This window comes from Micropterus dolomieu, linkage group LG11 (genome assembly GCF_021292245.1).
Source record: "Micropterus dolomieu isolate WLL.071019.BEF.003 ecotype Adirondacks linkage group LG11, ASM2129224v1, whole genome shotgun sequence".
In the NCBI taxonomy this organism is placed as follows: domain Eukaryota; kingdom Metazoa; phylum Chordata; class Actinopteri; order Centrarchiformes; family Centrarchidae; genus Micropterus; species Micropterus dolomieu.
This window is the reverse complement of record NC_060160.1, coordinates 3892071-3915557: the sequence shown is the minus strand read 5'-3', so window position 1 is coordinate 3915557 and position 23487 is coordinate 3892071. Positions and strand designations below refer to the sequence as shown.

The following is a 23487-nucleotide window of genomic DNA, read 5'->3' as shown; positions in this document are numbered from 1 at the left end:
GCCGGAGGTAATTAACGTGGTGATGAGCCATTGGTTGAGTGGAAAACAGAGGAACCAATGGGCGGTACAGATGTCAGCACCCCAGAAACCAGGAAGTAGGCGGGTCTTCATTCCCCAGGGACACAGCCTACTTTGTAGAGGTGAGACAGGGAAAAGAGGAAACACAAGGGTGACAGCGACAGCCGTGACAATATTAATATATAAAATACATACAGTACATGTTGTTCATTCATGTATCGCTCAGGTGGGAATGGTGAAGCCCTGTCACTTGGGTAAACCTGTATCAGCAACTCTGGTTGCTGCCAGAAACCAGACCCAGCAGAAGGGACTGCCCAGTCAGCCTGTCCCCCCTCTGCATCAGACCTGTGAGCTCTACCTCAGCATGCTGGAGCCCATCGTGGAGGAGGACGAGCTGAAGCGCACAAAAGAGCTGGTGAAAGACTTTCTGAAAGCAGGAGGGGTCGGAGAGAGACTGCAGAGAGGCCTGGAGAGGAGAGCACGCAACACTGAGAACTGGGTGAGCTCAAGATCTACACCAACAGCTGTCAACACATCATCGCAGCATTATTGTTCGGACACCACACACATTTTCTGGAAAAAGGTGCTAATATGATCCTGGGAGTGAGCTCCTCACACACTCTGTATTCATTTAAATGCATTCAGTAAATCAGTTTATAACACATGATTTCATGATTATCTTGACTAAATGTTAAAATAATGATTTAAAAACATTAACTTCGACTGCAGTTAAACTCTTAAACATTAACGCCCTAACAACCAGTGAGGAAAACGGTGGGGCTATGGTGGTTGGTGCTGCAGCTCGTAGGTGGAGATGGTGTAGGTACATTGGGCCCAGTTGTTCAAAAACTTAATCTGGATCAGAATGATTTGGAAATCTCATGTTTTGCTATCCAAGATCACGTAATCCATCTCACTTTTGTGCCATTTTTTCAAAGCAACAGTGGATTGGATCACCCTGATCCAGATACAGACTTTCCCGGATTACTAAATCTAAATAGCCACTCCCCCCCCCGCTGGTCATGATGTGCAATTCTAGATGATGGTGACTCATGTGTCAGTTTTTTCCCTCAGGTGTTTTAGGTCTGGGTGACGAGGGGAGAAACTCATAAGAGGGGGCTGGGCGCTTGGCTCTCCCTCTGGTCCACCTTCCAGCCATGGCAGCAGCACACCTCTGAGACTGCGACTAATTTGTATTTCTTTTATTATTTTTTTCTTATATTTCTGATGGGACTGGTAGTTTAGTTTTTGTGGCTTTAATTCTGTTTGTTTAGTTAGGGATTGGTTTAGGGTAGAGGGGAAGCCTCCAGATCCTACGGCCCTTTGTGGGCTGGTCTGGAGGGCTTCCCTTTCTTTTGTTTGTTTTGTTTCAGTTAAATTATGAACTTATTTCATGTTTATTTCAATAAACTTATGTTTTTGCATTACTCCTGGACTCTTCGGTTATGTTCGACCCCCTCTTGTAATGAGCTTTGGTGGGGGTCGTAATAATTGGATTAGGTGATCTTATCCGATTTCAGAATCCTTTTTTTTTTTTCAAGATTTGATCCAATCTGAAAGTTGAAATCCAATCAGATTACTTTTGAACAACTGGGCCATGATGTAAATGCATCCCTAAGGCAGCACCATGAAACAGCTTCTTTACAAACTCAAACTTCATCCCTTCTATCCTCAATGAACTTTATCTTTCCGAGTCTGCGTGTATATGTCACTGATTGTTTGTAACTGTTTGCAGTTAACAGAGGATTTTTTAAAGGAAGATTATCTTCACAAACGGCATTCTTTGGTGGTTCAGTCAAACACTGGGATAGCGTTTCCCCGGATGGAATTCATAGATAAACAGGAACAAATGAGGTACACACACACACACACACACACACACACACACACACACACACACACACACACACACACACACACACACACACACACACAGGCCTGCTGTCTTTACACTCATGGCCTAATCAGCCAACCACATGGCAGTAACTCAATATATTTAGGCATGTATACGTGATCAAGACAACTTGCTGAAGTTCACACGAGCATCAGAATGGGGAAGAGATTTGAGTGACTTTGAACATGGCATGGTTGTTGGTGTCAGACGGGCTGGTCTGAGTATTTCAGAAACTTCTGATCTACTGGGATTTTCATGCACAACCATCTCTAGGGTTTACAGAGAATGGTCTGAAAATATCCAGTTGTGTGGATGAAAATGCTTTGTTAATGTGAGATGTCAGAGGACAATGGGCAGACTGGTTCGAGATGACAGAAAGGAAACAGTTACTCAAATAACCACTCGTTAAAACCAGAATATCATCTCTGAACGCACAACACATCGAACCTTGAAGCAGATGGGCTACAGCAGCAGAAGACCACACCGGGTGCCACTCCAGTCAGCTAAGAACAGGAAACTGAGGCTACAATTCACACAGGCTCAACAAAACTGGACAACAGAAGATTGGAAAAATGTTGCCTGGTTTGATGGGTCTTGATTTCAGGTAGGTTCAAGGTTTGGCATAAAGAACATGAATGCATGGATCTAGCCTGCCTCGTATCAACGGTTCAGGCTGGTGTTGGTGTTGTAATGGTGTGGGGGAGATTTACTTGGCACACTTTTGGCCCCTTAAAACCAACTGAGCATCGTTTAAACGTGACAGCCTACCTGAGTATTGTTGCTGAAAGATGCCGCCAGTGTGTCTAGCTCGCCGCTTTACCCTGGCTACTTTTGTGTTTGTACTGTTTCTGGCGTCTATCACAAAGAAAATTAACTCTGCTGGTAAATGATCTTCAGGAATTACTAAAAATAAAAAGACTGTGTGGCAAAATTCACCCAAATTGGATCACGAACCGTTCCTACTCCGCTCATGGCAGGTGTCCCAGCTTACCTGTTTAGTGCTGAGGCTTCACTGTTGCGGAGGAGCAAATGCAGAGGGACACACAGCTGCCGCCTGGTCAAGATTAAAGCTTGGCAAGCTGTCTCTCCTGAGTTGGCACTGTTTCCTCCCTGCATCGTACCGGAATTTGTATCTCTGCCGCCATGTCTCCCATCCAGTATCTCCATCGCCATGTCTCTCATCTGGCTAGTACCTGTTGTTGGCCCGTATGAGGAGCGCCATGTCCTTTACTCACCTTTCCTACGGTGTCCTGATGGAGTAAACCACCGCATCCTTCAGCCGCTGGGCCGATCAGCTAGCGCGGCTGACAACCCGATTTTGCTGACAAGATGTGCCTTGATGAACGCTAGGTCTGTCATTAACAAGACACTCATCCTCAAGGTTTTCTTCACCTCACATGCTGTGGATATACTCCTGTTGACAGAAACCTGGATAAGTGCTGGTGAGTCCGATGCCCTCGTTGAGCTTTCACCTCCAAACTGTACATTCTTCAACTCTCAACAGTTTTTAAGAATAGCTTATTTTGTAGGCACCTGTCACCTTCTATTTCCTCTTTTGAACTCAGCTTGTTTGTGTTAGGTCAGTCGAATCGAGTAGGCTACTATGTGCAGTAATCTACCACCTGCCTAAATATAACAAACATTTTATTACTGCAGTGGTCTGTGTGACGGTGGGAGCAGAGGGCTCTGTGAGCAGGCGGCGGGTGGAGCCCCACAACTTTCAAGCACATTTTTCTTACTTATGGTAAAATTGTCAATATTCGAAATCTACACAGTTGATTTCTCACCTCAGAACTTCTCAGAAGTGGATTTGGTGATGGAATAACGTATGAAAATAGCAAAATATAAAACTTTCTGTTTCTGGCCTCTGTCCGGTGTGCGCGATGATGAATAGTGACGATTCTCTCTGACGAATCAGTAGTCTGCCGTGTTTTCACGTCACAGTTTGGTATCGCCTCAGCTCGCTTGGAACCTCGATGGAGGTGATACGAAAAAAAGTACCTGGAAGCAAGTACAGGTACAACTTTTACACACTGGAAAACCACAAAAAGGCGAGTAGAGGCGAGGCTTCAACTACTACTTCTGCTTTTATTAATATAACTCAGTCTGGTAGTAGTTATCTGGCTAACCATGACAAAGAACAATTACTTTTTTCCTTCCTTTCCACCTGTGCCGACATTCTTAACACTGTTGCTCCACAAAAAGTTAGGTGCTTCAGATCTAAATCTGAGCCATGGCTCAATGACGCTACCCCTGATAAGTGATTTAAGGGGGTCCAGAGGAGGCATTTAGGAGCAAGTAGCTTGGAAACTGAAGAACAGGGGTGGTGCAGATGATCTTGGTGGAAACCATGGGCGCTGGAAGGAGCAGGAGACCTCGTGCCGCCAGCATGGGTGCTGGGAGGAGTAGGATAACTCAACTTCATGGCCTGTGGGCTGTACAGATGGGCAGAGCAGGTTTGGAGGGTGAGCAGGAAGCCAGCGGAGAATGCAGAAACCCTCTGGAGGCCAGTGGCAAAGGCAATTCTCACACCCAACTCAAATAGGGATGCTTGGTCACTGATGATCTGTCACACTGTGTGCCTGTCTGCTCTGTTCAGTTAATTCTCAGTCAGTTTTGTTATTTTAGTTTGTTCTGTGTCTGTTATGTAGTCTGTGTTTCAGGACCAGCTCTGTCTGTCGTCTTGTGTTCTACTGTTTCGCCTTGTTCATTGATGTGTGAATTTTCATGTTGATTCTCATTCTGTTTTCTTGTCTTGCTACTTAGTCCTGTGCCTTAGTTCATGTCTTAGTGTTTACTCCTGGTCTGCGTACTTCTGTGTTGTTGTTTTGCCATGTGTGTTCTGTCTGATCCCAGTTCAGTCTGTTTTCCCTGTTAGATGTAGTTTATTTGCATTATTAATGATCTGTCTGCTTGTGTTTTGTGTTCCAGTTAGATTATTGCGTTGTGTTTTGCAACCTGTGTCTGTCTGTTTTCCCCTGCTGCCCTGCTTGTTAACCCTGTGTATATATGCTTGCTTGTTTCCCTCAGTCTTTGTCTGGTTATTGTTGTGGCTTGTAGTTGCTCTGGCTTGTGTGGTGTTTTGTCCTGCTTGTTCCCTACTTGTTTCCTGCCTCTCTCATGGAGTTTGGGATTACCTGTTTTGGATGTCTGTTTCGTTTGCTTGTTTGGATTTAATCATTTTGGATTTTCTGGACTCAGCCACTTAGCCTGTAAGTGTACTCGCTTTTTGTTTGTTGAATAAATCTCAAGAACCGAACCTGCCTGTTCCAGAATCTGCATTTTGGGCCCTATCAACCTGTTTCTGCCTGAGCACACGGCACACCTTGTTATGATATGCTTCAAACTATGATGCTCTACGTACCCCTCTAGCATCAGTTTTGCACATGCAGGGCTTCAAGTTAGTAATGATAAAAATGCATTGTCTTGTTTAGGGTTTGAAAAAGATCATGATTAATGTTAAAATAAGTAAGTTAGTAGAAAGTTACTAAATAAATAAGTTGCCAGGGCCCCATTTTAGAAAGCAGGTTCAACAAACTCTGAGTGTAAACCTGAACTCAGGGTTGAAGAACTCTGAGCTGTCAGAGTTTCCGGTTTCAGAACAGGTGTCAGGTGTTTAAAATTAGTTCAGAGTCTGTTGAACCTGCTGGAAGCGCATGCGTGGGGATGGAAATAAGCCATCATCAATGGAGCTCCGATACTACGATTCACCATGGCAACGGGTAATTAAAGGCAGAGCCTCCATTTTAATCGGGTGTAGCTAGAATGCGTGTCAACGCGGACCCTGATAGGCTCTAAAACACAGGACTGGAGGAAGTGTTTTTGTGCAACTGTTTCCAACCTGACAGCTGCCTTAATGTCCACATAGTCACTGAGTTATAAAGAACAGTGTAGCTTTAGCTTAGATTTTATTCTGTGCTGAGGATAAATTTTCGATGTCCAAAGATAACTCTCTGTTCATACATCGATGACAGATTGATCATGAAAGCTGTCATGTTCAAGATCATGTTTGGGTAAAAAAAAAAAACAACCTATTTAACCGTGATTTCGATGTTTCTAAAAACGCAATTGCGTTCATATATGTGCTTTTGACATCGACAGTCTGAATGAGGAAATGTCAGACGGCCGCGTCAGGCTCCGCAGGAGGGGAGGAGTCAGAAAGAAACTCAGAGTTAGTTGAAGTAAACCTCCTCTCGAGCAGGTTAGGTTCACGGCGTAATTTGCCGGGGTTACAGACCTAGAGTTTATCTGATCTCGCTCTCTGAAACCGAAAACCCAGAGTTTCCCTCATCTCGGGCTCAACTTTCTCAGAGTTTTCGCTAAACCCGCTTTCTCAAACAGGGCCCAGGAGGAGTTGTTCTCAGCCTGTTTTATATTGTCCTCTGTGGCTCTGGAGGTTAATTAAATAACCCTGATGATGTCATCTTTTTGGGTTTTCAGAGATTGACTCATACAAGAGACTAAAAGTCAGGATTTCCCAGCCTCTATGATTTTGACCATTTCTTTTTAAATGCCTTTAATCATTATGAAAGCACAACTACTCTCTTCTTCCTCTTTAACATTGAAATTTATAACAATGTTTTCTCTGTTTAGGTTCGCTGCCAAATACATAGTGGGTTTTTTGGAACTAAAGACAATGATTAGCAAGTGAGTACTGAGCTATCAATGTTCTCATTTTCCCAGACGAGTACAAATTCATCATCCTGACAGTTTTATTAATTTTAATGTTGTGATTTATTGTTTCACAAAATACAGTAATATGATTATTTTGCTGCAGAAAATGGACTGTGAAATCAGCTAAAGCCAATCAATGTGTTTGTTGTTTTTCACTAAATTATATGCATTAACATTATGAATTGTCAGTTATAAGTGTTGTAGAGGGACAAAACGCTAGACTCAGGCCCGCTGGAAGCCCAGATCTGTCCTCAGTACTTAACAAGTATCGATGGTAGATAGCACTTGGAGCACGAAAGAAGTTTCTGAAGTCAGTCAGAGATCGATGCAATAGTTTACTGTCAAAGCAAGACAAAACCCGAGTAAGCCTTAACAGACCGGTAAGGCACACTGAAAACATGGTGTGGAGCTTCTCATTATATAACCCTTGGTTTTCCCTAGAGAGGTGGGGTCTCTGTGAGATACCCGCCTAATTTTTTTATTTACTGTAGCCTTTTGTTAGTTTTACTGGTGTAAATTTCTTCTTGGTGATCTCCTTCAGGACCGTCTTCCCATTCCATAAATTATTTACACCATTAAAATCCTAGCTCTCACGTTTTTCTTAAATACATTAATTAATCTTTATTGTCAGTGAACTTTATCAATCACATCATTTGATTGGAACTATGCCGTGGTCATATATGTTTAAGACATTTATGTGTTTTGATACACCAGTAGAACTCTCGGGTCAAGCACTCCCCAGGGCATGGACCCCTTGGGCCCCCTTAGGAGCATCTATATAGCCTATATAGCATATACGATTAGCTCCCAATTTTATAGGTCCTGTTTTTTTAAAAAGGTATATGTCCCCGTGACCATACCTTCTGTCATGGTCATGGGGGTCCAAGAAAGATATACAATCTGGGTACATGGTCTTCTCTTCTTTCCCACAGAGTAGTATATGAGTCTCTACAATATATAATTGCATGTTTTTTCAGGTGCATGTTTTTTACCCTTCTTCACCCTTCCTTACTGAACACACTCCAGGGAACACTCCTGGGGGTCATCTTTTTTGGCCGGTCTACTCTGGTCTCACACAGAGGGTAGAGTCACACCTCAGACTTCAGTTTAACACTCAGATCTAACTAGGGATGTTGCATGCAGATACAAGTGCAAAAGTATAAAAAGATATAAGGCATAACATACTGATAGATGATGCATTGAATAAATGATACATTCTAGATAAATGGATGAAATGGAATGTATTAAGTTGGATAAATGACTCATTCTTACACAACAGTGTTATGAAGAACACATTTTTCATTTTGATCAGTTCCAGTTTTTGTATTTATTTTGTATTTAATCTATATGTAAAACCCTTATGAAACATAAAATAAAAAGTGACACTATGTGCACATCTTATGGGCAGTCAGTGATATGCGTATCTTATTATGCAGCACCACTGGTGCAGTGGTGGCCCAATGATTAAAGAAGCGATCTTGTGACCGGGCGATGTGGCAATTTCAGGGACATCAATAAGCAAAATTGTAAATATCGACTGGCTGAGTAAGTATTTAATGTATGTTTTGCAGTGATGCTCTACCAGTTGAGTACATGAAAGGGAAGCCACTGTGTATGAAGCAGTATGAGCAGTTGATATCATCCTGCCGTATCCCTGGTCTGAAGGAGGATTCATTGGTGTTCTATGGCAGGAGCTCCAACCCCCCCAAACACATCACTGTAGTACACAACAATCAGGTGAGCAGCACCACATCACTGGTCCAAGTCAAGCATTTGTCAGTTGTATTGTTTTTTTTATAACTTTTATTGAAGCCAATTTTCATTCAGGTAGAGCGGGTTGCCCGTTAATCGCAAGGTCGGCAGTTCAATTCTCCGGCTCCCCCAGGCTGCATGTCGAAGTGTCCTTGGGCAAGATACTGAACCCCGAATTGCCCCTGGTGGCTGTTCCATCAGTGGATGAATGTGTGTGAATGGTGAATGCAGATGTAGTGTAAAAGCGCTTTCAGTGGTCGAAAAGACTAGAAAGGGGCTATACAAATACGGAGCATTTACATTTACATCTATAACCTGCATCGAAACGTGCTATACAAATAAAGGTAGTAGTAGTGTACATTTCCAGGTAAAACCTGTGTTAACCAAGTTATTCTCAATCCCTTGGGTTTCCCATTTATATTGATATTTTTAAGTCAGATTTCTACCAAAAGCAGGTAATTTTCAGGTCACCAAAATGCATGTAAACACACTGTGAGGCTCATACTGAGTCTTTATGAAAGTAGTTGAAGGACAGTTTACTAATCAGGGGTCACAGTGTTTTTATGATTAATCAAATTACCATAAAGAAATTTATACACAGACAACCTGAGGCCTTGGGGTGCCTGAATGTCTTTAGCCCGGGACTTTGCTCAGTTGGTAATCCAGTCTTGCTTTCATGTGTTTTCTCCCCTTGGATTCAGTTCTTTGTGCTGGATGTGTACAACAGTGTTGGGACTCTGATGACAGTCGATCAGCTCTGTGTTCAGCTGGAGAGGATCTGCAACGCCTCAATACTGACCGACATGGAGCCTGTCGGCATCCTCACCTCTCAGCATCGTGACATCTGGAGCAAAACCTACATCAGCCTAATGAAGGGTGAGCACAACTCTGATTTAATACAACTAAGGAACCCAGTCACCTAAAACCAGCTGGCCGCCACCAGTCGCCTACACTGTCCTTACGGTCCCCTTAATATACATACTATACTATTTTCCCAAGCCACTCCTAAGCTGAGTAGTAAGAGTTGTGGCCAAGTGGAACAGTGGACTAACTCACACTTGACTCTGGTGATGGCTGTGGAGTACTGTCACAACCTGGCTCAATGGTCATGACAAAAGAGGGAACGATGCAGCATAAATGATCAAAAGTGATTTATTTAACAAAAGAGTGAACTAAACATAACTATTTAAATGTGCAAGGTGTGTCTCTGTAACATAAATAACTCAAAACAAGATGTGGCAGTCGGGGTGATCAGGCCGTGGTTGATGTCTGGATTGCAGAGGAGGTAGAAGAGAAAGTAGTTTGACCATGTGGAGCTTTATCTCCACTGGCTCACAGGTCCCAGGTGCACCCGATCAGCAATCACCTCAACAGAACAAAGATAGTTAAGTGGCTTCAATGGATCACACAGGGGCCGTCACAGCACACAATATCCATACTCAATTAGAAGTACAAGTAACTGTCAAAGTAAAAGCTCTGCTAGATTCCAAATTATTTAATAAAATGTATGTATACCTCCGAGATAATTATAGCAGTAATCCGTACCATCTACACTATTGCCAAAAGTCTTAGGTCACCTGCCTTTACATGCACATGAAGGTTGATGATATGCCAGTTTAATCTGTAGGTTTAATATGGAGTTGGCCCACCCTTTGCAGCTATTACGGCTTCAACTATTCTGGAAAAGCTGTCGAAGGTTTAAGTGTGTTCATGGGAATTTTTGACCATTCTTCTAGAAGCGCATTTGTGAGGTCAGGCACAGATGTTGGACGAGAAGGCCTGGCTCGCAGTCTCCGCTCTAATTCATCTCAAAGGTGTTTTGTTGGGTTGGGGTCAGGACTCCTTGCAGGCCAGTCAAGTTCTCCACATCAAACTCGCTCATCGATGTCTTTATGGACCTTGCTTTGTGCACAGTGCTGTGGAACAGGAAGGGTCCATCCCCAAACTGTTTCCACAAAGTTGGGAGCATGAAAAACAACCCCACAACATAATGGTCCGTGTACTTTGTGGCCAACGTATTTTCGATGATAAAGGGCTCGTTTCCCAATTACCATTAGTAAATAGGGAAACAAAAAACAAACCATTTTTCGTTTTGAAATTAAAAAACGGAAAATGAAAAATTATCTCGTTATCTGATTTTCTTTGTGTTTATAGATGGAAATCGTAAATTCAAATGAGGGTATAAATCTTATTCCAAAAATTTGCATTTGTTTTTTTCGTGACCTGGAAGCTGACCCATAATCCCCCCTCCACCAAACTTTACACTTGGTACAGTGCAGTCACCATCAGCTCATCTCTTTCTTTCACTCATACTCGTCCATCGTGTTTACACCACTGCATCCGACGCTTTGCATTGCACTTTGGTGATGTAAGGCTTGGGTGCAGCTGCTCGGCTATGGAAACCCATTGCATGACGCTCTGTTCTTGAATGAATCCGAAGGCCACGCGATGTTTAGAGATCCGTAGCTATTGACTCTGCAGAAAGTTGCCAACTTCTGCACACCTCAGCATGCTGCCCCCGCTATGTGTTTTTATGTGGCCAACCACTTTATGGCTGAGTTTCTGTTGCTCCCAATCGCTTCCACTTTATTATAATACCACTAACACTTGACCATGGAATATTTTAGTAGTGAGGAAATTTCACAAATGGACTTAATGCACTGGTGGCAACCTTTCACGGTACTACACTTGAATTCACTGAGCTCTTGAGAGCGACCCATTCTTTCACAAATGTTGAAGAGGGCTTTTCCCTCCACTTCTTCCATGTAGATGTTAGCCCTCAACTCCTTCAGAGGAACAGCAGCGAGCCACTGGAACAGGTATGTGGATGACACTTGGGTCAAAATTAAAACCGAAGAAGTGCTAGCCTTCACAGAACACATCAACTCTGTGGACAGTAACATCAAGTTCACACGAGAAGATGTCCACAACAACAGTTTGGCTTTCCTTGACTGTGCTGTACACATTGAAGGGGACAGGAGCCTGCAAATTGGAGTGTACAGGAAACCCACAACACGGATCAATACTTACTTTTTGATTCCCACCACCCACTGGAATGCAAGCTCGGGGTCATCAGAACCCTACAACACAGAGCGGACCACATACCAACATGCGCCCAAGCCAGAGAGTAGGAACAGAACCACCTGAAGGGGGCACTTACAGCCTGTGGATACCCTAAATGGACCTTTGTGAAAACAGCCACAAAATCCAGGAAGAAGACCAAAACTACAGGGAATGAAGAGAAGGTAATATGCAACAACACTGTGATTCCATACGTGTCTGGAGTATCAGAGAAACTTAGGAGGATTTTCAACAAACACAACATCTCTGTGTTTTTTAAACCCAAGAACACACTAAGACAGATACTGGTCCACACTAAAGACCGCACACCCAAACACAAGAAAAACAATCTAGTGCAGTGAGGAATGCACTGAACTGTATATTGGGAAACTAAACAACCACTACACAAACGCATGGCTCAACACAGAAGGGCCAACTCCTCTCTGCAGTTTACTTACATCTGAAGGATAAAGGACACTCGTTTGAGGATCACCAGGTGCACATTTTAGACAGAAGATGGATGGTTTGAATGAGTTACACCAGGGTTGAGAAGCCATCGTTGAAGGAGGGGGCCTACGCCACCACTTATACCCCACTTACAATGCTGTCCTTTCGTCACTTCCCAGGAAACTCAACAAGCATTTCCTCTTGGCCTCAGGTGAAGTTGTCAACGATGGTCGATCAGACTTGGCCTCGGGTGGCTCTAACAACCATGACTGTCGTTGCCACAACCAGGAGCACTAACAAACCAGCGGTATTGACGATCCTAGCTAATGATCCCAGAGGTTAAATAGCTTCCCTACCAGTCAGTCAGAACTGAAGAAGTCCTTTGGATAAAGGACGAAATGTCTTCTAGTATCTTCAACCAAGTCCAGTTGCCCTTGACCTCAACCTTTGTTGGATAACTGACTGATAACCTTTAGACAGCAGCAGCAGACCTACCTGGCTTCTTCTCATCACATGTGATTGGTTGATAGATCTGTCACTATTGGTCACCCTGGGCCTTTATTTTTTAGAAGATACTGTATTGTCACATACACATACATGTTGCCAAGCCTGTATTTATAAATTTATAAATAAACCCTTTCCTAATAAAAATAATAATGTATAATTAATAACACTGAGGAACATGAGAAATCAATTAAGCACATTTTCATTAAGTTTTTTTATTTAATTTTTTTTAAAAGGCTACTGCAAAAAACTATTTACATATCATTTACAAAACATATCAAATGCTGGGCTGCGGGACGAAGTGTCTTTCCACCTCTGGCCCCATTCACAATTAAAACGAATACAATCTCCGTCCACATCAGCGTTTTAGCTGCGTATCAGAGTTGATTTCCGTCTACATTAAAACTGAAAACGGACATGTACACTGGGCATGCACGTGTCTGTGTAAATATGAAACAGATGTTGTATTCCGTAGTTACAGAAGATTTGGTGAAACAATAAAGAAATGCAGATGAAGAATCAGACCAGATTTTTTTGCATGCACCAATGACGAGCAGGGACTGTTACTGAATGTAACACAGGACGGTGGCGGCGGAAAACAGACTAGGAGTCGTTGCAAAGTAAATGGCGGCATGCAGTTGCCTACAAGTGTAGGCAGATAGTCCTACGTGTTATTTGCATGGTACAGACTATTTTAATAAAAATACCAACTCAACTGTCATTAGCATCGTTTTTCTGCTTTGCATGACTTATAAGACCCAATCAGAGAGCCGAGCGTGAGCATCTGCGTCATCGTTTCTAAAGTCCTCCATTTTTTCCAGTCTTCACTAAAACGCCCTCCAGAGTTTGGAAAAGCAAAACGGAGTCAGCAGCGTTTCTAAACTTCTCTGTTTTTAAGTTTTCATTTTTGCCATTTTATTCTGGACAGGAGGTGCAAATGTAGCAAAAGGTCTCTGTTTTAATGCGAAAACACAGTAGTGTTGGTGGTAGCTGTCAGAACATGACACATTCTTCAGACACCTGTGATGCAGTGTTTTGTACTTTGGATTAGCTTCCATCCTTGTCTGCAGCATGCAACAGAGGTCAGTGAGCTCCTGGCTGCGGAAACTTGGGGGTCACACAATCCTCACAATCACCTCTTGTTGCAACAAGATGGAGGTGAAAAATCAGACCATGCCAAAATATGGTTTAAAGCCCACCATCCAGTGTATTATGACATTTCTGATATTTGATATTTTCCTTACAATGTTGATTATCCACATAGTGGCCAAATATTTTTTGACAACTAGCTTAATTTTGTGCTTAAAGTTGCTAAAGTTGCTTAGTTGTTAAAACGGGGTGGTGACGTATGACTATAGTAATTCCATAAGTCATACATCATTCTCCAAACTTGCGCAGGCGTGATCATGCCTTGTTAAGTCAGAGCATCAAACCGATTGTTGTGAGCTAGCTGACCAATTTATCATGTAATTTACTTAGAACTTACAGTAGGTATGTCTCTCTGTGTCTGATTGTTGGTTAGTCGTTCTAGTTTGGTTAACGTTAGCTAAGTTAAGTTGTAGTTAGCCAGATGTAGTTAGTTATTGCAGAAAGTTAGCTTTCATTTTATTTTTTAGTTTCCTCTTGGTATAGTGTGCTGTTCATTTTCATTATGGCATATCTGCGTGCGGTGTTTGTAATCAGTGGCTGGACATCTTGGTTTGGAGGACAGAAAACGCATCGTACTTTCACCTACAACCTTTTTATACAGTCAGCAACATGCATTTTACTGACGGCATTTCACCAATACATCGGGGGAGGAAATGGTATCAGAAGTCTGGAGCTGAGGAGCGATGCCATCAGCATTGCTGAAATGGTGAGTTGTGCACTCAAATGATTTATTCACACTAGTTAACTAATATTAGCTGATGAAGTAAAAACATTTATTAATTAACATGAGGTATTACATCTTAATAATTAATTAATTTCAATTCGTGAGGCAGGTTTTTGAATTCAGGCATGGGCTTCTCTCTGTGGAGTTTGCATGTTCTTCCTGTGTTCATGTGTGTTTTCGCTGTATAATGTGATATTTCTAAATGTGCTGAGTTTTGTACAAAATTTATATTTAATTTTAAATTTATTGGTTTTATAAAGGGAGCACTCGTGGCTTTGGCCAAGCAAGAGGCAAAGAAGTGACAAGAGCGGCTGCACAGTCATAGGTCATAGCTACTCTGATGATGAAAACTTATATCTGTATCAAAACGTTTGGTAAATTTTTAATAATGAGCATTAGCACCACAAGTGTGTGGCTTCTCTGCTTGTTTTTGTCAACTACTCATTAATATGGATGTCCTGAATGCTTAAGAAGACACATTATACATACATTTTATTTAACCCATCTCAGACTGAACATCAGCAGAGACAGAACATTATAAGCTTCGTAAAGGTCTGTCTTATATGGTAGAGATGATTGTTGTTCCGTTTAGTTTGGCTTTTGTTATAATTACATTTTCTTCTTTACAGAAAGGAAGGAACTGAGTCTGTGGAGGCCAGCCATTATTAAACATCTGTACTCGACTGCAGCTTTTTCCACTAACTGAGATGTGATGGTGAACTACATTCAGATCATCCATGAACACAGTACGCTGGAACCGGTTACGACATACCTTATACGGTTTGTGGTTAAAAATGATTAGCGGGTCCAGTCTTCAGTGGTGCTGGTTGGTGCTTGGTTTAATTTGATTTCAGTGCCTCCAGAAATATTGTCGAGGTAAATTTCCCAGATTGTGCAAAGAATTAATTTTATAAATGGAAAAGCATCACACCAACATTTGCACTGAAGTAAATCACAGCTAATTCTGTAGAGTAAAGATTCTGTTTTGAAACAGCCATTTTGGAGATTAAGAGTAAAAACACATGAAGACATTTTACAAATTAACTTTTTTTTTTTTTTTTTTTACCTGTCCTGCCCAGCAGCCTGGTATAGAGTATGGATGAGCTGGATACCATATCGTGCCAGACGGATTTTACTTAACAAGAGAGTATTAATATACTCCTTTGTCTGTTTTATTTTTTGTTTAATTATGTATTGATTGAGGGGGGCAGACATGGGGATGGGGGGGGCACAAACAGACAGCACAGAGAAAGGACAACACCTGCAAGAGAAGGGGGATGGAAGGTGGGGACAACAGGGAATAGCAGAGGGAAACACCAGTTGCAGAAAACAACGAAACCTGCAATTGAACAGAGAGGGGGGCTTGGGGAGGAGAAAAACAACAAACAAACAAACAATAAAAATAATAATAATAGTAAAAGACAACCAGCCGAACAGCAGCAATCAACAGCTGACATAGTAAGACAACTAAGAGAAAAATGAAAACAAGAAACAGTCAAGCACACTAAATAAGCAACACAGCACAGCCATGAGAGCTGAAATAATAACAATTAATTTAAATAAGTAACTGAAAGAAAAGCATCAGGAATAATTCTACCTCTGTGTGTGTCAGCCACGATGCAAACGCGGAAGAGTTTAATCCAACCAACAGACGCCCAAAAAAAAGAAAGAAAGAGAAAGAAAAACAACCATCCAAATGCCAATTGACAACGCAATGCTGACGGAACGCAACGCAAAAAACATCTCTAAAAGAGAGATTTAGATGAAATCTGATAAACAAATACATCTCAGCCAACGCTTGAGGTATGACTTTTGATGTTCTCAACATTGTAAGAAAGTATTTTGGTTTGTCACTGTACTCACTTAAAAGAATAGTCTGTGTGTATTTTCATGTAGAGCCAGTAAATGTTATTTAAAATATTTTTCTTTTAATAAAAACTTGAGAATTGTACAGCTTTGGTTTGCTCTGGAGTCTTTTCTAGTTTAAAATCTTTCATTTTGACCATACCACACAAATATTTAAAAAAATTCCAATCTTGTGTTTGTGTTATTGTTAATTGCAATTTATAAATATTAGAATACATTAAGTTTTATATAATACATGTTTAACCATTAATGCACTACATCTGTTCAATATATAAATGATTACAACCGCATAAAATGTGATTAATTTTATTGTCAACCTAATGAGGCTGTATAAAATGCATAAATAACCCATTCTTGAGGACACAACAGGTAAGGACTTCATAATGTGCCTGCCTTAGGCCCAGCAGACTGCCTGTAAGCTGTATGGCATGCTTAATAATATAGGGACACAATATCTACAGCTAAAGCTGGTGAAAATATGTTATAGCCTACAAAAACAGAAATAACTCAGATTCTGTCTTAATCTCTCCAGTTTATTATTTATCATCTTAGTAAAGTTTATAACAATTCAACTTTACATGAAGAAGATCAAGTATACGGTTTTATTCTAACTGTAGACAAAATGGCACGTAGTGGGAGTTATCGTGTGCAGTGCGTGACAGGACCATCAACTGTATGATTGATAACAGCTTATACATGAGTTTCTAACATGGGTAAGTAATAGCAACTCCTGCCAGACAGTAAAGTGTACTAAACTTTTCAGCGTAGTCATGTTAACACACCATATCGTTGGCAAACACTCCAGCCGGTCAGTTTCTGGTTGTCATGGTATAATTGATTACGTCCGACTATTAACCACACCCCATTCTCTGCTTGATAAAGAACATTACCCAAAAATAGCAGTTAAAACTGTCTGGAGACGGGCTTTAAGAAAGAGACTGAATTATGTGTATGTATTAGTAGAATTGTTGTCTAAATAATTCCAGAGCTAAGGATGAGTTTGGATTGGAAACTAACTTCATTAAACTACACAAAGAGTCCTAACTATGCCCAATTACACGTATGATTTACTTATCGATTTAAGAGTCCGTTGTTCCATCAGCTTAGAAGGTAGCCACGATCACACCAATTTTTTAATCAGGAAACAAAACAGATATTAATAACTATAGACCAATCAGCATTCTTCAGGTCATATCTAAAATTATAAAAAAATGGATAGCAAAAAAACTAATATCATCTAAATAAATGCTGTGCCCCTCTGCATCCTATGCAGTATGACTTTCGTGCCCACCATTTAACTGAAAAAGCAATCGGTTTTTATTGAAAAGGTCAAACACATATATATAGTCATGCTGTTGTTGGTGATGCAAAGTGTATCATCCTGTCCAAGTTTACACCCTGTGTTGAAGGCTTCGTTTTAGCTATGGAGTGATACATCTTGCCTCTACATGATCTTTGTTGGGAGTTGCAAATGCAAAGTTCCCAGTTAAGGACTACTAGCCAATCAGAAGCAGAGAAGGGCAGGTCAGTGAAAAGACTGTAAACAGCTTTGTTTCAGCTGTAGGCTACATGTTGCAGACCAGCTTAGCAACATAGACTGGAGCAAGAGTTTCAGAGTGGTGTTATTAATCTGTAACAAAAGTATCTTTCATCCATAAAGTTTTAACTGAGCTGTGTCTCTACAGGAGGTTGAGCGGGTTTGCCATTAATCAGAAGGTCAGCAGTTCAATCCTCGGCTCCCCCAGGCTGCATGTCAAAGTGTCCTTGGGCAAGTTACTGAACCCCGTATTGCCCCTGACGGCTGTTGAATGTTAGTTTCTGTTTGAGCACTTAGGCTCAGTGTATGAATGTGTTTGACTGGTGAATGCAGATGTAGTGTAAAAGCGCTTTGAGTGGTTGAAAAGACTAGAAAGACGCTATACAAGTACGGAGCATTTACATCACAGTAACAACTTTGTCCATTGACTGCCTGGAGGGTAGGGAGAGGAGAGGTGTGCTGCAGCTCAGTGTTTTTCCACTGGTCTTTTTGAGGGCGTGACGGACTAGCCGCTCAGCGAGCATTGTGACACCTATTTTCATTGTGACGTAACAAGAAAGGGAAGTAAAGGCTGGACTACAAACGAGCTGTTTTCAGGCAGTTCAGAGCAGTGTTTTCACTAGCAAGGACCACGCCACAACAATATGTCGTTTAAAGGTTTAATGAATGTACAGATAGATAAATGGATGTAAAGGAGAATGGTGGTGGAGAAAGGATGCCATCTGGATGCTGATCTGTGAGGCTGGGTGATGAGCGGGCGGCTGAGACTCAGAGTGGGGGTTCCGTCTCGGTAGAAGTTTTGCCGGCAGCGAGACAGCAGCAGGGGGAGTCAGGGACGAGGCTCCTGGGCCGAGGGCCTTGGTGCAAGGAGCAGGGGTCGGCTGGACCACCGACGGGGCTGGTGTCGATCGATCCGCCAAGAGAACATGAGGAGCAGGGGTCGGCCGGACCACCGGCGGGGCTGAAGCCGGTCGGTCCTCTGACAAGGCATGGGGGCTAGCGGCCCTAAGGGGCTGGGGGTCAGGGATCAGGGACAGGCTGGAGGCTAGCGGCGCTAGCAGGTCAGGGATCAGGGACAGGCTGGGGGCCAGCGGCGCTAGCGGGCTGGGGACCTGGACCAAACTGGGGGCTAGCCGGTTGGGTATCAGGAGGGATAAGCTTGAGGCTGGGGGCGCTAGCAGGCCAGGGAACAGGCTGGGGGCTAGCAGGCCAAAGGACAGGCTGGGGATCTGGACCAAACTGGGGGCTAGCCGGTTGGGGATCAGGAGGGACCGGCTGGAAGCTAGGGGCGCTAGCAGGCCAAGGGACAAGCTGGGGGCTAGCAGGCTGGGGATCTGGACCAGACTGGGGGCTACCAGGCCGGGGACCAAGGGAGAGTAGTGCGTGTTGGCGGGAGCCGTGATGGCCACGTCTCCTCCGATGGCCACCACGGAACCCAGAGAAGACTGCCAGGCGGGTTCCCTCGAACTGACGACAGGGGTCAAGCTTGGTGTCGGGCGGGCCCGGGGAATAACAGGCAGGCTGGGTACCAGAAGGGACAGGCTGGGGGCTAGCGGCGCTAGCAGGCATGGGGGCAGGCTGGGGGTTAGCGGCAGGGGCCTGGCAGGACAGGGAGATGCTTCCCAGCCTGCAACTAGTGGGCCGGGTAGGAGACCACTGGGGGCTAGCGGGGAGGTGGAAAAATCTGGCCAGCCACTCTGGGATGGCGTCTCTCAGCCACAGCCTCCTTGCACAGCTGACTAGCTGCCTCCTGAAGGCCGGTTGCTGGGTCCATAGTTGGCTTGATCGTTCTGATACGTGTGGTGTGTGGACAGAGAGGACCCAAATGCAACGTTCGGAGGGAAGGAGGCTTATTGAGGGAAAAAGGGGTAGAGGGACTGGAGTGGAGAGAGAGGTGGATGCCGGGGAAACACAGGCACGGGGAACCGAGGAGACTGGGACCAGGGAGCCGGGGAACACTGGGGCAGAGGAAGTGAGGAGGTAAGGGAGAACAGGGAGGACGCCGTGGGGGAAGTCCGAGGAGGAGAGGACCGGTGGATGAGCCCAGCCGACTGAACGGAGGACGAGGGTGAGTGAACCTGGGAGGGAAACAGACAGAGAGACAGGATTAGCCATAACGGAGACAAAGCACAGGGAAAGTGTGAGAAAGCCTGAACACAGAGGTGGCTCCGGGTATGGAGCAACGACGATCAAGCAAGAGTGGTGTGGAGAACCGGGGTTGAAATACAGGCAGGGATGAGGTTGACGAGGTGGCTGATGAGGTGCAGGTGCGGGTTGTTCAGGAGGGCGGCTCAGGAGCAGAGGGAGAGAGAGCACACACAGGGGAGAAAACACAGGGAGGGAGGCAGGGAACAGAAAACCAATGAAAAAGTAACTGAGAAAAAAACCAGGACCCTCACCGTCAGCCAGGCTGCCACCACAACACACTGTCCCTTTTACATTACATTTATTCATTTAGCTGACGTTTTTATCCAAAGCGACATACAATTGCTATATATGTTGGAAGTCACACACCTCTGGAGCAAATGGAGTTATATAACAAAAGTTCAGGAACAGGACCACTCCTGTCTCTCACTAATTCGACCAAGTAATCATTTTGTCTTTTTCTACAACAGAAACCACAGGGGGGGTCCATTTGCAAGCCACTTATCGAGACGAGCCCCCCACCCTGAGTCTCAACCCCCCGGGTTCCTAGCCGCTCCATCCACCAAACCCTAAACAACCTCCTTCATCCCCCATTCTCAACCCCTTCGTCCCTCCATCCTCGACCTCTTCATTCCTTCTCCCCTCGATCCTGCCATCATAACTACTCTTCATTATCCAAATAAACTACCCTTTTTATACCTCATATTGGCATGGACCTTGTTAGTGAACTAGGGGTTAAGTGTCTTGCTCAGGGACACATTGGTGGATACATCACAGTGGGGAATTGAACCCGTGTCTCTTACACCAAACGCAGGCATCTCATCCACCATGCCACCGCCATAATAAATAAAAACAATGTGTCATTTAACACGAAGATAAGCAAGTCTAGATAGAGAATGTGAAAATATTTAGAACTGAATTGTTAAACTTTTGCAGTCTGACTACATAATAACATGATGTTTGCTCTGTGTGCATGTCCTTTTTCAGATGAGACCAACAAAGAATCACTGTCTGCTATCCAAAGTAGCATCGTCACAGTGTGTTTGGACAAAGCGATGCCCCCAGTGTCTGATGAAATGTATTGCAGATGTGTTATTCCCTGGATGCTGACTGGAGGAGGAAGCCAGTGGAACAGTGGAAACCGCTGGTTTGACAAGGGGCTGCAGGTGATGTAACACATGTGCAAGTTACACATAGATCAGCTGTGATGCAAAACACATTTTTCCCAAGCACAAGTACTGGGGACTGATAATACTAATCTGAAAAACTCACTGCAGGTGTCACAATAAGCAAGAAGCTATTGTGAGGAGTAGACAGTCAATCTGTCTATTTTGTTCTGTTCTTGTCTATAATGTGTTTATTTGTGTTCTCTATTCTGTAGCTTGTGTTTGATTTTATTATAGTTTTATTATAGTATTATTGTATGAGTAAGCACATCGTGAGCAATGTACAGTCCAGAGTCAAATTCCTCGTATGTGTTATTATTGAATATATTTCTCTCATTTTCAAAGTTGTTTTCACCTTTTCTCTCTCTTAATGCCATCCAGGACACACACACACACTGAGACACATAACTGCATTAGTCTAAAAATGCATTCAGTGCAATAAAAACATGGTTGGACTGTTGTATCAGCTGGTAAATCATGATTAAGTAATGAGAACTGATAAAACCAGCAATCAGCTGCTGAGAAAAATTAGAAACTTCTCCCTAAAATATCATCTAAAACACTGTGCCAAGGTGTGGGCTGACAGAGTGTTTAAACCTGTCACAAATGAGAAAAACTCCAAAACTTCTCTAGCAACAGTCAATAAATAACACAGTCTCCAAATCTTCACCAAATGGGTGAAAACCGTAGATTGAAGTTCTCTCAAAAGTTATGCACCTCTCAACAGAAACAACCCTAGAGTCCGAAGGTGGAGGAGTAAAAGTTCTGAACCCACATGTGTGAACTCAAAAGCAGATCAGGTGAATTCAGTTTACCTGGTCAGTTTTCAGAGCAGATGTTTAAAAGCCAGTCACTCAGTGGATGCACAGTCACAGCATCAAAACTTTACGACATAAAATCAGTCACCCATCAGTATAACAGTAAAACAGTCACACATACAGGAATGAACAGAATCATGAGGAGTTAGGATGTAATGCAAATGTTTGGTTTGTGTTTCTTATCTATTTTCAGTTAATTATTGGAGAAGACGGGATATGTGGCTTAAACCTCTCTCATGTCTGTGCTGATGGGGTAGTCCAAATGGCGTTGGCTGATTATATTTTAGAAAACAAGTAAGTAGACCAGCGTTTTTGCAGGTGTGGGTGTTTTGATGCATTGTTGTTATCACATGATTGAAAGATCAGCAATGAAGTGTGCACTAAGCCTACTACTATGTAGATAGTACCATGGACAGGTTAAAGAATTCTTGTCTTTGTTTAATCACATTTCAGTACAGAGCTATTGAAATATTCCATATGGAATTTTATTGTAAACAAAATTGATGTTTACAATGAGTGTTACTCAACCAAATGCATCATGTGCATCCTTGAAGTCTCACAAAAGTTTAAAACCTGCATTATTGACATTCCTGTTTAGTAGCTCGCAGATGTCTTCACTGCTTTTGCTGCAGTATGATTGCTATTCTTTGCACATCACCTCCACCTGCAGATCAGTGGAACAGTGTGAAACCACTGGCAGGAATGTGCATCACGTTACACACATGAGCATGCATGTGCATCCTTTTGCATTTAATGATATAAAAATGGCTGTCACTTACTGACTGACACACGCACAAAACTCTGTCAGATGTGTCTTTATTTTGTGATAAAAAATAAAATCACAAAATAAAACATTCCCTATTTCCATTTAGGGGTGTACTCACTTTTGTTGCCAGCAGTTTAGACATTAATGGCTGTGTGATGTGTTATTTTGAGGGGACAGCAAATTTACACTGTTGTACACTCACTACTTTACGTTGTAGCAAAGTGTCATTTCTTCAGTGTTGTCACATAAAAAGATATAATCAAATATTTACAAAAATGTGAGGGGTGTACTCACTACCAGCGTCTCAGCAGAGTAACAGTTCATTGTTTAACAAAATAATTTTGATGTTGGCCAGGCAGTACTCAAAAGATATTCAACCTACAAAATCGTATTTTCAGATAAACATTAAGATGATCAGCCAGTGGGAAATTATTGTGCTTGAAACTTGAAGTGAATTAACATTAAAACAATACAGTCAAACAAAAAACAGAGCTGTATGAAATCTAAGTTAGTTAAGCATTTGTCAGAAAGATATTTAATTCTATTCATTTTTATTTATATTGCACCAATTTATAACAGAAGTTCTCATTGTGATATTGATATAGAGTAGGTCTAGATCGTACTCTTTGTAATATTATTTACAGAAATCTTAAAATTCCAACCACAAGCAAGCACTTTGACACAGTACCAAGGAAACATTTACAATTACTTATTTGGCAGACGCTTTTATCCAAAGCGATTACATATGAGGGACAACATACAAGCATCAACAGAGCATCAAATACAGCACAAAATCTACAACTGACAATACATACTAGTAAGAGCACCAATAAATACTAGTAAGAGCTAATAGAACATGTCGCATCAATGGGGTCAGTACCTAGGGAGAGAAGTAAGAGTTAACAAAAAAGTGCAATCAATACAGGATAATTGTTGGGGATAGAAGGAGAAGAGCACAGGAAGTGCA

General features: G+C 42.6%; 1 protein-coding gene across 1 annotated transcript; it reads left to right on the top strand.

The window, feature by feature from the left end:
* Positions 1 to 106: 106 nt before the first annotated feature.
* LOC123979167 (carnitine O-acetyltransferase-like) lies at positions 107 to 22052 on the top strand. The gene is made up of 8 exons (XM_046062943.1): positions 107 to 140; positions 245 to 517; positions 1754 to 1872; positions 6506 to 6559; positions 8158 to 8323; positions 9040 to 9214; positions 20758 to 20936; positions 21948 to 22052. The coding sequence occupies exons 2-8, from the start codon at positions 251 to 253 to the stop codon at positions 22050 to 22052; spliced, it is 1065 nt and encodes a 354-aa protein (XP_045918899.1). The 5' UTR covers positions 107 to 140; positions 245 to 250.
* The last annotated feature ends 1435 nt before the right edge of the window (positions 22053 to 23487 follow it).

Excerpts from the sequence above, each read along its gene's own strand:
- LOC123979167 (XM_046062943.1), top strand. The coding sequence starts at position 251 with ATGGTGAAGCCCTGTCACTTGGGTAAACCTGTATCAGCAACTCTGGTT. Across the intron at positions 1,873-6,505 it reads GATAAACAGGAACAAATGAG|GTTCGCTGCCAAATACATAG; the intron begins GTACACACACAC and ends TTCTCTGTTTAG. Across the intron at positions 8,324-9,039 it reads CTGTAGTACACAACAATCAG|TTCTTTGTGCTGGATGTGTA; the intron begins GTGAGCAGCACC and ends CCTTGGATTCAG.